Genomic DNA, 15,410 nt, shown 5'->3' on the forward strand with positions numbered 1-15,410 from the left:
ATCCAGCCTATATACTTACCTACATTTTTTCCGAAACCACATATAGACAATCCAGACTACGCTCCTTGGACGTCCGCAGGGTTCTCGCCTTTTATATCGATAGAACAAAATCTTTTTGTAAGTCTCCAAAATTATTCACCGAACAATCCAAGGGGCACGCCATTTCCAAACAATGCCTATCCAAATGGATATCAGACTTTATCAAACTCTGTTATCTCTAGTATCAACAACAATCCCCTACGGGGCTCCATACACACTCTACTAGGAGTCTCTCAACCTCCATAGCATTTCTCAATAACATCCCTATTGCAGAAATCTGTAGGACCGCAACCTGGACCTCACCGCACACTTTTATATAACACTATGTGTTGCAACAACACGCATCTTCCGATACCCTGTTTGATCACACTCTGCTTTCATCTACTATGACTTCAACTCCAGAGGCACTGCTCTGAAGTCATTTAAAGTAGAGCATCCACAGGGACACCACTTGAAGAAGAAAGTTACTCACCTTGTGCACTAACAGAGGTTCTTCGAGATGTGTGTCCCTGTGAGTGCTCCAGAACCCTCCCTCCTCCCCTCTGCTTCGGAATTCTAACAAATACAGACTCTGCAGTAGAGAAGGAATGGTGGGGTGGGGGTTGGTCGCACAGCACCAGTTAACCGCCTGAAATGGTGCGAGACGGGGACTGCGCATGTGCGGCCCAGTCGGGCACTGCTACCATAAATCTCCAGCTACGAGCAGAGGGGCGCAATAAACACCTAAAGTGGAGCACCCACAGGGGGACACATCTCGAAGTACCTCCATTACTGCACAAGCTGAGTAACTTTCTCATCTTTAACAGTGAAAGTAATTAACCTTAGAACAACTTACCAAGGGGCGTGGTGGATTCTCCATCACTGGCAGTTTTTAAATCAAGATTGGATGGTTTTCTAAAAGATCTGCTGTAATTCAAATAGGAAGTAATTCAGGGAAGTTCTGTCCTGTGTTATACAGGGGGTCAGATCAGAGGGTGAGCTGGGCATGCAGGGTTACACACACACACACCCCTGCCCATATTTCTGCCTGGAAACACCCATCTGCATGGCAGAGGCGATGCATGGATGGGGCATGCAGGGTCAGTCCTCTTCTCACCCCCTCCCCGATTTCTGCCCAGCAGGATTGACGGGGCCCGGCCTTGGCTCCCTATCCTGGGGAGGGGGAGAGCCCTGACGTGCTGGCACTGCATCCTGGGCCTGCGCCAGCCGCCCTACCACTGTGACAAGGAGCACAACACTGCCCCCCACCTTGTGTGAGCCCGCAGGTACCCCCTCCAGACCAGCCAACATACCCCTCCTAGTACACACACACACTCCCCTCCAGCACTCTCCCCACTTTGTTTCAATAAATAGATTGGGATGTTTTGGGGCTAGTTTTTAAAGTGACTTTGGGCTATTAATGCAGTATAAATCTGGCAACCCTGGCGTCGGCCCCTGAGACACCTGACTCCACAGAGTGCAGGGCAGAGGCTGGGGGCTGGCTGCTGCTGAGACTCCTTGCCAACTTCTCCCCTCCTCACACAAGCCTGGGCCCAGCAAAACTGCCACGGAGCTTCCCCATGGTGGGCAGGGCACAGGAGCAGAATGCAGGGCTCCCTGGCCATGCTGCAGAGCAGACAGCACTCGCACCTGCTCTCCGCAGTATCCACAATGCCTCTCCCCTGCTCCTCTCCTGCACACAGCGGGCTCCTGCCGCCTTCCTCCCAGTACACAGCTGACACTAGCCCTCAGTGCCCCATATCTGTCCCCCACCTCCCCTGTGGAGCTGGCTCTAGCCCTCAGTATTACAATACAATATTTTTGTATTAATATAATGCATATCTGAAATTTCTGAACTAAACAGCTTTGAAAATCCAAAATTACTATTTTCTCATTGCCAGAAAACATTGGCCCTAGATATAAGCAACTGGAAAGGGTCTATTAGAATGGAAATGGCCAGGCATCTTTACCTGTAGTGATCACTACACGCTCCAGCTTTATACGTAACTATAATAAAAACACAGAATGAAATAAAATTAGTCTTGAATTGACATGTTTTCTCAGTGTATTGTGAGGTAAGCAATAAAGATTTTGTTCTCAATATTGAATAATAGTGGTTGTGTGGACTAGATCAATATTCATAGGTTTTAAGGCCGGAAAGGACCATTATGATGATTTGTTACACAGGAGGTTAGACTAGGCCATAGAACTTTACCCAGTAATTCCTGCATCAAGGCTGTAACTTCTGTTTGAGCTATTGCAAGCTTTTCGAAAAGCTATCTAATATTTATTTAAATACGTCATCATTGAAGTCTGTTTTAATATGCTTCAAGAATCTCCACCAAACTGTTGTACCATAGTACTTAATGTTCTAGTATATAAATTCATCTTCAGTTAATTCAGAGAACCAATCCTCAGTTTATGGTACACAATAAAATTTCATTTGCACTACAATAACTTGTCACCACATGATAAGACTGTGGGCTGCCACTTAAATTGCATTGCAGTAGATGATGGTGAATGGTCAAGGACAGTTAATAGTGCATTTCAGGGGAAATCAAAATTCAGATCCAATTAATCTTATGTAGTATATCAGCCTCTAGTAAACATTGATTTTTGGGGGTCGTGACCTCAGTGATGCCTACACAAAACTTGACAATGGTTAGGCTGCTAGAGTACAAAGACCACTGCCCATCATGCTGACCGCTATTGCCTCATGTTCACTTGTACTCCCCTGTCCCTAGCCATCTGTTTCTTGTTTTATACATAGATTGTAAACTCCTTGGGGCAGGGACTTCTGTGTTAGGTGCTGTACAAACACAAGGGCGTCCTGGTCATTGACGAGGCCTTCCGAGCACTATAGTAATACAAATAATTAGTAGTAGTAATAAAGTGAGGTTGATTACACCTCCAGTACTGGCATTTGCTCATCAGTGACATCTCTTTACCATTTGCAGAGTCAGTATTGTCAATATATACAGTGTGTTGGATGTTGACAACACTCCTGGGCCTATGGAGGTGGAAGTGTGTTGGAGGCAATGTACTGAGCCATTGGGGACAGGTTCATGGCACCTTCTAGCAGTCCCCCTCTAATCAGTAAAGGCAGTGGTGATTGTTTTGCGCATATTTGTATTGAGGCAGAACTGTCAGTCACACAGCACTTACTCACTGCTGTACTGAAAACCTGGTTTTCCCCATTCTTAGGTTCTCCTTCATGACCTTGCCTGCACAGAGCCATACTGCAGGAGTTGTGTGCCTTACCATGGCACCTTTTTAAAAAGTAGTTGGCAGTTCAGGGTGTATATGTGCTCCTTTAGCCTTGTATTCTATTGTGCAGGGGTATGAATACTGCATCCCTTTCAAGCAGTCCCTCAGTTCCTCTCCAGAGCATTCATAAAATGTAGTAAAAATTGTATGTAAAAGTAGAAGGGTTTTTTTGGTAGTTTTAAAAACTTTCTAGTTTTGATTTTATTGCAATTTTCTTTTTCTGACTATGGCCCCTATTAACATCACAGCACCTCAAATCTTGAATGTATTTATCTTCACAATACCTCTGTGAAGTAGAGTAGTACGATCATCCCCATTGTACAGATGGGGGAACTGAGGCACAGAGAAGCTAAATGTCATGCCCAAGGTCATGCAGGAAGTCTGCTTCCTGTATGTTTCCGAAGTTCCAGACTAGTGCCCCAGTCCCTAACCACCAATCATCTTTCTCTGGGACAACCCTTCTTCCAGCAGAAAAATTGGATTTTGTACCCAGCGCCCAAACTGCTTCACTTGACAACATGACGGGATTCTAGGTCAAGGTTACTTTCTTCTGTTGGAGTGTGAAGAGTCCAGACCCCTTTCACTAGGAAGTGTTATGCTTCTAAGTGCAATTGGTGTTGAAGAGACTTCCTCTTATTTGATGTCTTGGCAACAGTTATGGCTATTTCTGCATACAATGTTTCTAAGAAAGGGGTGGCTTTTTCCAGTCCCTGGTGTAACAAGTTAAAGGATCTTACAATCGTAACGCTTCCCATCTGGAAGCCTGCTGATCCCTGTGACTTGAATTTGGTTTCCATTAAAATTACCAAGAGTCTTTCTGAGTCCATAGGATCTTGCTCTTTCTACCCCTTTTCCCCTTGTTTTAGGACTGTCTGCTCAGCCAGGAGAGTCTTGGAGCTGGATTCTGATGGTAGTCCTACCCTATAGAATCTTCATGTCTGTCTCAAGGCCTGTATTTTTCCAATGCCCCATAACCATACTGAGGGAAGTGAAGTCCCTTCCTGTGGATATCAAAATTTCTGTCCCTCCTTAGGAAGCCTAGCAGTCCATGGCCTCTGGAAAGCTAAAGATTAGGCCATCTCAACTGAAGGACTGTCTCAAGTGCATAAAACTGTGCATGTGCTCTTGTTGAAAGTTGGCCTACATCTTGTACCTGATTTCCCAGGGCTCATTCACTAGGGAGTTTGGCTGCTTCAGTGGCAAGTATCCACAATATGCCCTTAACAGAAACCTTATGGGATTCCTCTCTGAAATTCGTTCCACGCCTTCACAAACGGAGATTCTCTCAATCCTGTGTCCAGAGCAGATGCTTGTTTTGGGAGGGGGCAGGGCTTTGATTGTCGTTCAGTTAGCAGTGCTCCTTAGCCCGCCTCCTTAGAACTCTCTGAAAAATTCAGGGGAAAAGGAAAACTTTGGACTATTTTTTTTTTCCATTTTAAGATGAACTGTAGAGCTGGTTAAACTTTTTCAAATTTTGAAATTTCCATTGTTTAAAAAAAAATTGAAATTTCCATGAAATGTTTTCCTTTCCTCAACCTGCTTCCCTTCTCCAGAGGGCATACTACCTAGTGTCTTGTAGCGTGTCCTGGGCAGGCAATTTCAAAGGAGAGAAGAGGGGCAACCTTCTACAGAGCTTAGGGTGTGTTCCCTCCACAGAGCCACAGTGACACTTTCCTCTCCTATGCTTCAGAAGTTAAGGATTCTGGAGGTAGAGAAGAACTGAGCAATGCTTGGGGTTGGAATATTTATACCTAGAACTTGAGACAAGTTGCTGCTCAATTGTTATAGCTGTGTTGATCCCAGGATATTTGAGTGTAGTAATACTTTCTATGGGACCAACTTCTGTGGTGAGAAAAACAAGCTTTCGAGCCTACACAGAGCTCTTCTTCGGGTGACCTAAGGAGAAGCTCTCTGTAAGTTCGAAAGTTTGTCTCTTTCACCAACAGAAGTTGGTCTAATAAAAGAAATTACCTCACCCATCTTGTCTGTCCAAGTTACTGCTTAAAATGGTTGTGTAACCATGTAGTTAGGCATGTGGTTCTGAGGAGGCAATACGTATGGAGAATAGAAGCTACTGGGGTAAGTAACCACTACCCCTTCTTGTATTTCAGTCAGAAGTCCTGCCTGATCCTGCGAGATGCGGAGCACCTTCAACTCCCCTTATCTTCATCTGAAGTGAAGGGTACTCAGCACCTTTCAGGTTTTGCCTGTGATATCAAAGCTCTGAAATAAATCTCAGTTCTTGAGTGGAAGCATCTCTTTTATCACATTAGGGTTATATAAAAAAATCAATGCATTCTGAGGCAAGTGGTACATTTCCTTTGAATGCCACTTCTAGTGAACAACGAAACTGTTATAAATTAAAGGACTATTCAGGTTAGAAGCAGAATTGTAAAATTGTAAATGTGGTCTCTTCTTTTCTTTTACAGATGCTTCAGGCATGCTCAGTCCAACACTTACCAGTACCATACGCAGCATTCCCACCCCTTATTTCTAGTGATCCATTTCTTTTGCATCCTCCTCACCTCTCTCCGCACCATCCTCCTCACCTGCCACCGCCAGGCCAGTTCGTTCCCTTCCAAACGCAACAGTCACGCTCGGTAAGTATCATATTTTACTAACTAACTTTCCTAGAATATTTTCTGTCATCATTCAGCTGGCTTTATGGTAGGGGAAAGTGCGTGCACCTGACACTCAGTAACTCTTACAGATTTTGGATGCAATGGCAGAGCTTCCCAAGCAAAAGTCCATGGCCCATAAGAATCTGATACAAGAAATTACAATCACCTTTGTCTTATTAGTATTTCCCAGGCCACATACTCTCTTGTTCCTCCTCTGCTCCTGTCAGTAGAGCCTAAAGTAATGTTCACCTTTTTCATATATTTCCTACTGCTTCTGCAGTTGTTTTCTCTCTCCTGGGAGCAGAAGGAAAAGTCTAGTGGTCTTGGTGGAACAAAATCACAGGTTGCTTCCTAGAAAGAAATAGGAGAATGTGAGGAGTAAATTGTCCTTTCTCCTCTCCTTGCCCCCATCCAGTTACCTCAGACAGATATTTTTTAAATTGCGAATTTTGACGGAACAAAGGAGAAAAGCATAGTGCCTTGTGTCCTTGAAAATGCATTCCAGAGAACCTAGATATTTTCTGGAGAAGGCTATGGAGCCCTTCCACTCAGGGAAAGCTTAGTGGAAGGGGTAACAGCTCTGTGATAGGAGTGGAGCTTAGGTGACTTTATTTTACATATTTCACCTAACAAAAAGTGAGACTTCATAATCCCCATTTATTATCTCTTTGGAGACTGTGGACAGGCATCTGTATCCTCCTAAATGTATGTTTGGCTGGCACTTTAGAAGATGCCAATATCTGATTCATACATACATACAAAGGGGCAGTTTCAATATGATTAAATGCTCAGGCCTATGCATGCCCCTTATGGCTGAACCTCTGAGTCAGGTGTGGTGTTACACTAAGATCAGGTGACTCCAGTATGGTGGGGGTTGACCTCTCCTATGCCAGGCCCACAGGGTTACAATGATGAGTGCCATAGAAATGCCTACAGTTTAAAGTTTTGTTCAGCAGAACAGGGGACAGAATTTCCCATTCCTTTTGTTTCCACCCAGTGGTTTCCTCTGCTGTGTTTCGTGAAGTAGGTGGCGCTATCTACTTGCAACCAGGAAGTAAAGGGGCTGTTAGTGAGACAGTAGGGGGTTAAGAATTTTAAAAATTTTGAAACCAAGATTGATCTGATCCTTGGGCTGACCTTTCTTAATAATAAGGTAATATATAATATAGCAATGCTTTAGATTAGCATATCTAGTCTCAACCGCTGTTATACGCTATTTATGAATTCCTCCTAAAATTGTCTTTTGGGCTGGAACTTATGATGCTGCTTCTCTGCCCAGAAATAATTTAAAACAGAACTGAAAATATGTTGAATTTAGTACCAGAGTGTTTGTGGGGGGATGGGTAAAGTGAGGGTTGCCTCCTCCTCTCTACTGTTTCACTTATGGTCCTTTACTTTGCTGTTGGTGCCAGAGAGAGATCCACCTGAGCAGATTTATTGCCCTTTTATAGGCAAATGATTGACTGGCTTCTGAGGTTAAATGCAGCAAAGTATCATTGCAGAGCTAATATTAGCATCTTTCTAATGAAATAGTGTCACAAACAAAGCTCACCATTGTGAGGGTTACTGACTGTTGTAATAGAACGTATGTACAGTCATTGGGTGTAATAACCTGGGCACCCCAAGGAAGGATTGTGGTGCCCAAGTGCAAGAGGGGAGCGGAAGCCTCTTATTTAACAGGTTATCTCTCTGTCACTAGGTAAAGAGTGTTTTTAAAATGTCTTGTGTAAATGCGATACACGATTGACATGACTATGAAAGCAACCAAGAGAAGGCAGAAGCTCAGTACAGTGTATCCATACCCTGCGTTTTAGTGGCAGGGGGAGCAGGCTTTGGTGGAGGAGGCGTGGAGGGAGGATAACAGTTCTTACTTCATGTGCAAACAATGAGCGTTCCCATAGGAAACATTTTTAACTTGCTCAGGCACCTAGTGGAAGTTGAAGGCACCTGGAAATATGTAGGTAATGGATTCTATAAGGAAATAGTAGAGAACTGGAACCATTTTCGAGATAATCTGTGGATTAGGCACTTCTTTGTACTAGATACTGCCCACCAATATGTAGCCTACTGATTCAGAGGATCAGTATTAAAGTACTCCTGGATTCCAGTAGTGATTTTACTTAAGTATCTAAAATAAACAGATTTTATCTGGCCCCCATAGCGCCTCCCACTCTTCAGTGTATTTATTGTCACAGGCTCCCTATGAGGTAGGGGGAAGTGCAGTCATTCCCATTTTATAGATAGGGAGCCAAAGCACATGGAGACAAAGTGACTTCCCCCAGGTCCTATAGGGTCTCTGTTGGAGCAAAGAATTGACCATGGGTCTCGTGAGTCCCAAGCTCGCATCGTGAACATCTATCCACTCTAAGACCTCTTACTGCCGTGGAATATTTTATTGAAGAACTTGCATTGACTGACATGTTTGTGTATTTCTGTGTACCCTCGTGATTTTCTGTGTACCCTCGTGATCATCTCTGGTTGCTGATTTCAAGGGGTTATTTTTACTATAGACCAGGGGTTCCCACCTATTTACCATTGTGGGCTGCATATGCAGCTCTTTGTGTTGTATGCCGCATCCACACAATATATATACTACTTGTATGGCCCTGAGGATGTCACATGGGCCGCAGCTGTGTGCTGATTGTGCCGCAGTTGAGAACCATTGCTGTAGACTGTGGCCAGAAGGACAAAAGAACTCTGAGCCTCTTGCTAAAAGTCTTTCATTTGATGTTTCACAGCTAGCTTCATTGTAGTGCATGAGGAGAGCAGGCTGCTGCTCATATTCTTAGGGAATTACAGTAACTTCCATGTTTAATTTCCAGTTTGCAAATGTCCTGGCCTCTGAGTGTGACTAGCCGGGAAATGTTGCTATATACTAGATCAGGGGTTCCCAAACTGTGGGTACGTGAGACATCTCGGAGGAGGCGATACATGGGAGACATTGTGTAATGGTGGGTTTTATTAATTTTATTTTTTGCATTTTCATAATAGGCTATTCAGACAAAGCTTAAAACTCTTGGAATTTGTTATATAAAATATGGTAGTTAATTTACTTCAAGATGTACCTACGAGAACACAGATACAGAGACGCTGACATACATAGTCCTCATCTCCAGTCACCGTACATTTGCTCAGCAACTGTCCATCTAACTGAGCTCAGAACTTAGTTTTTTTTCAGTTGTATACGTTGCACTATATCTGTACGTAACAGTAAGATAAGGACAGATGGCTAAAGACAGGTAGCATTACGAACAACTCACAAAGTATCAGTGATGAGAAGGGTTGGGGCACATGGGCGTTTGGTAGGTCTGAAAGGGGGTATGTCATAAGAAAAGTTTGGGAACCTTGGTACTAGATCCTTATTTAACCCCTTGGGGGATAGAGAAATGGTTGTTTTTCCACTAGTGTTGATGACAGAAGCCATGGATCCAATCAGTTACATTTCTTCTGTAAAAAGATGACAGCAACCAGGGAACACAAAGCTGTAAGTTTCTCATCTGTGGGGAAAAATTAACTATCCTAAATACAGCAAACGCTATTTCTTCCTAGCCACTTCAAAGGATAGAGAACGAAGTAGAACTTCTTGGAGAACACCTTCCGGTAGGAGGTTTTACCTACCCTCCCTCAGCGCATCCACCAACATTGACTCCCTCAGCCCCTCTCCAGTTCTTAACGCACGACCCTTTACACCAGGAGGTGTCCTTTGGAGTAGTAAGTATTGCTTTCAGCACTTCCCTCTTCCTCATGCTATCTTCTCAATTCATCAATACCCTGGCATGGGTTACTATTGTACATCACAACAGTTTTATTAAAAAAACATTACTGAGTAGAATTTTACTAGAGGCTGTCACTGCATAATGAAATTTGTTTAATCTCCATGTCTAAACAAGTCAAAGGTAATTTGTTAGTGACCTCATTTAATGGTTTCTGATAAACATTCCCTGTAGAGAGCCTGTCATGCCAGTTGCTTAAAAAAGGTTTTCTGTTCCAGCACAATCTGCTACTTCTACAACAGAAACTATACAACCATAGTGTTGAAATGCTGCACTTGTTTTGTAATGAATTTCTATGACACTTAAGGTATGTCTGCACTGCAGTTGGGAGTGGGCTTCCCAGCTCAGCTAGACAGACACATGCCAACATGCTTAAATAGCAGCCCAGTTGGAGTAGTCTGGGCAACGGCTCAGACTTGCTGCCCGAATACGTACCCAGGTGCTGCAGATGGATTTGTACTCTGAGGGTTAACCTGAGCTGTTGCGTGTGCTGCCGTGGTTACACTGCTATTTTTAGCATGTTAGCTCAAGTAGAACTAGCCTGTGTCTATCTGCCTGAGCTGGGCAGCGCACGCCCAGCTGCAGTGAAGACATGCCCTGATTGGTTCCGTTGGGTATGGACCTGTTCTACAGCAGGGTGCACACACACAACATTTTTCAAGTTAAATCCTGTTGCTAGTTCATTACTTCCCATTTTATCCTCTTGAATTGCTGCTGCTAGTCATTTTATGCTTGTTTCTTTAGTTTTCTGGTTGTTAGGTAAAATCTGAAATTCTTTAAAGATTTTTTTTTTCTGCTAAGAAGTTTCACGCTTAAAATGCTTACCTATACTGAAAAAGGCAAGTCCATGGCCTCGCTAATATCTTTATTCTGAGACCAAGTCAAACACGAAATTGATAAGCAAATAGTCCATGCTACATGCACAACCACTCCCATCTTCCAATACGTCTAACATCCAGCAGTTAAGAGAGCTGAAATGCTTTGGCCAAGTGATACTCCTCTGTCAGGGTTTGTAGTCTGAAGTCAATTGGAGTTGTGTTCTTAAGTCACGTAGATGCTTTTGAAAACCCTGCTCTTGGGTGCCTAAAATGGGCTTAGTAGCCTAATTTTACTAATTTTGAAAGTGTGAACATTTTATACACAAAGGCCAAAATCACTTTGTTAATGTATTGAAAGTGTAAATAATTTTTCACTGTTAGCATTGAGCAGTTTTGTTTTGAAATAACATTGAATAAAAACACAATTTTAACCCCCCGATCCCGCAACCACATCTGCACTTATTTATTTTTAAGCACATAAGTAGTTTTATTGAAATCAAAGGACTATTCATTAAAGTTACATATTTTTGTAAGTTTGCAGCATCAGGGCCTTCATTTTCAGTATCTTTTTTACCTGTAGTGCCTTGATTTAATTTGCTCCACCCTGTTGCCCATCCTACTAGTTTGTGTGTGTTGGGTGGAAAATAGGGTTTTCTCAAGTACAAAGTTCAGCTTTTAAAAGTTGAGAAGGGATGGGAGCAGGGTGAGTGTTTTCAGTTTAGCAAATTATAGAAGTATCAGTTCTCCATGAGATTTTAGATTTGTTGATTTGTACTATTTGGGACAGGGAAGAGTAATCTTTGAAGCTTTATGAAAAATGATCAATGACTCCTAAACATTAAAATTTATCCTGTATTTTTCATACTGATTTATTGAAAAGTTAGTTTGATGCTACTTATGTGAAATAGAAAAGAAAATGAAGTATTAAAAAGTAATTAGTCAATGGTGAATGGCTCCATTTCTGATTTTCTTGTATGCTTGACTTAGAAATGAGAGTAAATGAAGACACACACACAACCCATTTTGATAGTGTTGGTACTTGTACTTGGTACTAGGGAATAAAATTAAAGCTTATTGTTTTGGAGTAGAAGTTAAGTTTTTTTAAGGTGAAGTGTTTGTGGGAAAGAATGAGAGTGCTATTATGTGTCAGTGTGTCAATTTATTGTCCTAAATTCTGGGTTTTATGTATGCATATATATTTATATAATTTGTTTGAAATAATTTCTCAATTTAAAAAAAAAAGGAGGATCAGGTATTTTTAGGGGCCTTCTACTATTTGTAGTTCATTTGCATGGATGGCACAAACATGAAGAATGACTGACAAGGTGCCACCAAAATCCTTCAGTGATCTTTCCCGTCAATAAATAAATTATTCAATACTCTTTTAAATGTCACTTCAAAATAAGTGGCAAAATTTTACCATGTTTGCCCCATTTTCATAGGCAGAGTAAGAAATGTTAGCACAAGGATACCGAGGACTAGTTTACTCCCATTCCCATTTGGGAATAAACTATAGTGTAAGTAGGGGCCTACTAAATTCACGGCCGTGAAAAACACATTGCCACTGACTGTGAAATCTGATCTCCCCCGTGAAATCTGGCTATTGTAGGGGAAGGGCAGGGATCCAGCTGCTAGTCCTGGCCAGGCTGGGGCGGGACAGGACTTCCTCTTCCCCTGCAGGGGCTGCTTCAAGAGCTGAGTCAGACCCACCTCTGGGAAACTGCCTGCAGGAAACTCTGCAGCTGCTGGCTGGGATAGCCCCTGACCTGGGCAGGAGGCTGTGGGTCGAGCTGTCAACACACACACCCACACCCACCCACCCCACCCCTGGAGAGGCTCCAGCTGTCAGCCCCCAACTGGTAACCTGCCCCTCGCTTCTGCGCTGCTGCTGGCGGTAGCACTGCTTTAGAGCTGGCACCCAGCAGGCTGCCCAGCTATGAAGGCAGTGCCCCTGACAGCAGCAGGGTTGGGAATCCCACAACCTCCCCACCTCCTTTTGGGTAGGAACGCCCATGGTTACAACACTGAAACACTGAAGTTGACTATTTTTAAAATGCTATGACTGTGAAATTAATCAAAATGGACTGTGAATTTGATTGGGCCTAACTGTAAGGAACCTCTCTACTAGTATAGCTGTGTACACACTAAGGTTTGTGCCAGGGTAACCATATCAGTAGGTCATAAGATCACAACTCTAACCAAGTTTCAGAGGGGTAGCCGTGTGAGTCTGTATCAGCAAAAACAGCGAGGAGTTCTTGTGGCACCTTAGAGACAAATCAAAATAGTTACACTAGTACTAACCCGGTTTTTAGACCAGGCTTTAGAAGGATTTTAAAGACTACTGTATTTTCATGGGTTTCCTGTGTACGTTGTATATCTCAGCCATTTCACACCAAATGCTGGAAGCTGCATAATTAGGAATCCTTGTCTTAATAAAATTGTGTTTAAATAAACATTTTAATTTTATTTGTTAATGCATTTTAAAAATCAGTTCTAATAGTCCAAATTTTAGTTAATTTAAATATACTAGTAAACTGTGCAAGAAAATACTGAAGGTTTTCTTCCTCCTCACAGCCTTATCCACCCTTTATGCCTCGAAGACTCACAGGGCGCAGTAGATACCGATCCCAGCAGCCAATACCACCACCCCCTTATCATCCCAGCCTGTTACCATATGTGCTGTAAGTTTTGTGCAGCTTTTTGTAGCTTGTTAAATAACGTTTTTAATGTACTTTCATTTTTAAATGATCCATTTAGCATAGGCCTTATCCTGTCCTCAGCCCAACTCTGTAGAGCCTGTTCCCGTTCAGGCATAGCACATAGCAACACCTGTCATTAGTTTGCCTCAGCATTCCCATGGGAAGGGGCTTCTTTCAGTTGCCTTTAACTTTCTTACATGTTTACCTTTCATATCCAAATTTCCCACATTTGGGCTTTGCCCACAAGCAGAAACAGTTGAGCCACTTTCAAGGATGAACAGAGTCAAACACTTGCTATTATATTTTTTTTTTAAGTGTTTGCATCCTCTTGTGAACAGCGCTAGCGCTTCAACAAGCAAGTGGTAGAAATGTGAAATTGGGCAGGGACATATTCCCAGAGTCACTCATGGGCCTCTTCCTGATCCTGTGGAAGGCTACTGAGAGTTGGTCCACCTGTAACAGTATATAAAATATACTTGCATGCTAGGCTTTTGTACTTATTTTTTGTTATGCGGGTACAGGTTACGTTCTGAAATGTCCTTACAATGGGATAAAAAACTGAAGTGTTTATACTCAATTCAAATCCAACAGTCTTTATTCAGGGATAAGTTGCTTTACTTAGTTTGAAACTGTTTTATTGAAAAATAATGGAACACTATGTGCTGTTACTTTTCTTATTGACTGAACTGCTAATCTGTTGTAAATGCTGAATTTCTGTCCTGCTTCCAGTCAGCCATTTCTTTAAGAGGGTGGGGAAGAAACAAAATTCAGGGATTATGATGGGCCTAAAAAACTGGGTAGGGCCCCTTTCTGCTGGAATCGGGTGGAAGAAAAGATTCCACGTGCTTTGTTTGTTCTGTGGATGCTGCATCTATTTTTGAGCTGAACATAAAATGCTTGGAAAGAGAAGATGAATATTTGTATTCCTCCCTGTATTTGAAAGACAGCACTGAAAAAGAGCTCATCAAGTTTCAAGTCTTCTGTTGGATTCCCAAACCTCCAGTTTCTTTCACTGTGTGCACTCTGCAGTTGCAGACTCTGCTAAATTACATTTGAATAAATGATCCAATGAACTTGCAAAGCTTTAGATCACACGTTCTTGTCAGAACTTCCCCAGATGCCCTGCCCTCCTGACTTCCCCATCACTGGTGACTTAGCAAAGTCGAGAGATTGCTGTAGTGTGAGCCCAATGAGACCAAATTTACAGTGCCCTAGAAATCTTAACTTGTGACTTTCCCTACTCTCTGCTGTACGTTTTAAACTATAATCATGAATTTTCTTAATTTTCAGCATATATATTGCTTGTTTTTAATTAAAAAAGAAAAAATTAAGAACCGAAAAATTGGCACCCCACGCTTGATCTCATTTCCCAGATGCAGAAACCCCTCTGTTTTCTCCTGGGCTAAGTTCCTGTAATATACACATGTATAGGTGAATGTGCAGTGGGATCTACTCTCAAAATGTGCAATTGGACCATCTTGCGCACTTAATTACATGTATTTGTCTATTGGAGAACTTAGGTTTTTTGCATTGCAGAGCCACCTCAAGCTTGGAGTAATTTGTCTTTGGTCATTTTTTTGTTCTATTTTAAAAGCCGAACAGATTGAAGCCAGAAGTTCTGTTCTGAATTTTAGTTATCAATGCAATGATGCTAGTTTCTATGGGAACATTGACTCGTAGGTATCTGAGACATAACCTTATAAATAGCAATTGAAAATACTCTACTGTCTCTCTCATGTGCCATGTCTTGGACTTTCCCGTGAGAACCTTAACTGTTGAATAGCCTGGATTCTGAATTTTAATCCTTTACTTTAATGCATTAATTTAATATTTCCATTTAATTTCTAAAGCATATTCATTTTAATAAGTGAACAAAATTGCAGGTGGAGAACATTGGGCATAACTTTGCTGCAAAAAAGCAAAAGCGTATTGTTTTGGCCAACTGTTTAATTTTATGAATAATAAATCCTATCCCTGATTGTTCTTCCTGCAGATCAATGCTTCCAGTGCCACCTGCAGTTGGACCAGCTTTCAGCTTCGAGTTGGATGTGGAAGATGGAGAGGTGGAAAACTATGAGGTTGGTTTATGAAGTGCAAATATGTTTGGGAAACAGTAGTTAACTTAAATGATGAATTTATACTGACTACCATCTTTCCCTCAATCCTTTTTTGGCCTTCTAAATAAATGTAATGTCTGTATGTCTGAAAATAGAA

At 42.2% G+C, this 15,410-nt stretch overlaps 1 protein-coding gene across 5 annotated transcripts in view; it reads left to right on the forward strand.

Annotated features, from left to right (window-relative positions):
* The window catches only part of LOC112111152 (E3 ubiquitin-protein ligase RNF38), a 196,626-nt gene that overhangs the window by 163,054 nt on the left and 18,162 nt on the right, over positions 1–15,410 (forward strand). For all 5 annotated transcript variants that reach the window (XM_026646353.2, XM_029914321.1, XM_024206451.3 and 2 more), the window contains 4 exons: positions 5,715–5,885; positions 9,456–9,617; positions 13,072–13,178; positions 15,190–15,274. In XM_026646353.2, the coding sequence (XP_026502138.1) occupies positions 5,715–5,885; positions 9,456–9,617; positions 13,072–13,178; positions 15,190–15,274 (525 nt within the window). The remainder of the gene's footprint in view (positions 1–5,714; positions 5,886–9,455; positions 9,618–13,071; positions 13,179–15,189; positions 15,275–15,410) is intronic.

The sequence above is a fragment of the Terrapene carolina genome, unplaced genomic scaffold, assembly GCF_002925995.2.
Source record: "Terrapene carolina triunguis isolate 2854851 unplaced genomic scaffold, T_m_triunguis-2.0 Scaffold35022, whole genome shotgun sequence".
In the NCBI taxonomy this organism is placed as follows: domain Eukaryota; kingdom Metazoa; phylum Chordata; order Testudines; family Emydidae; genus Terrapene; species Terrapene triunguis.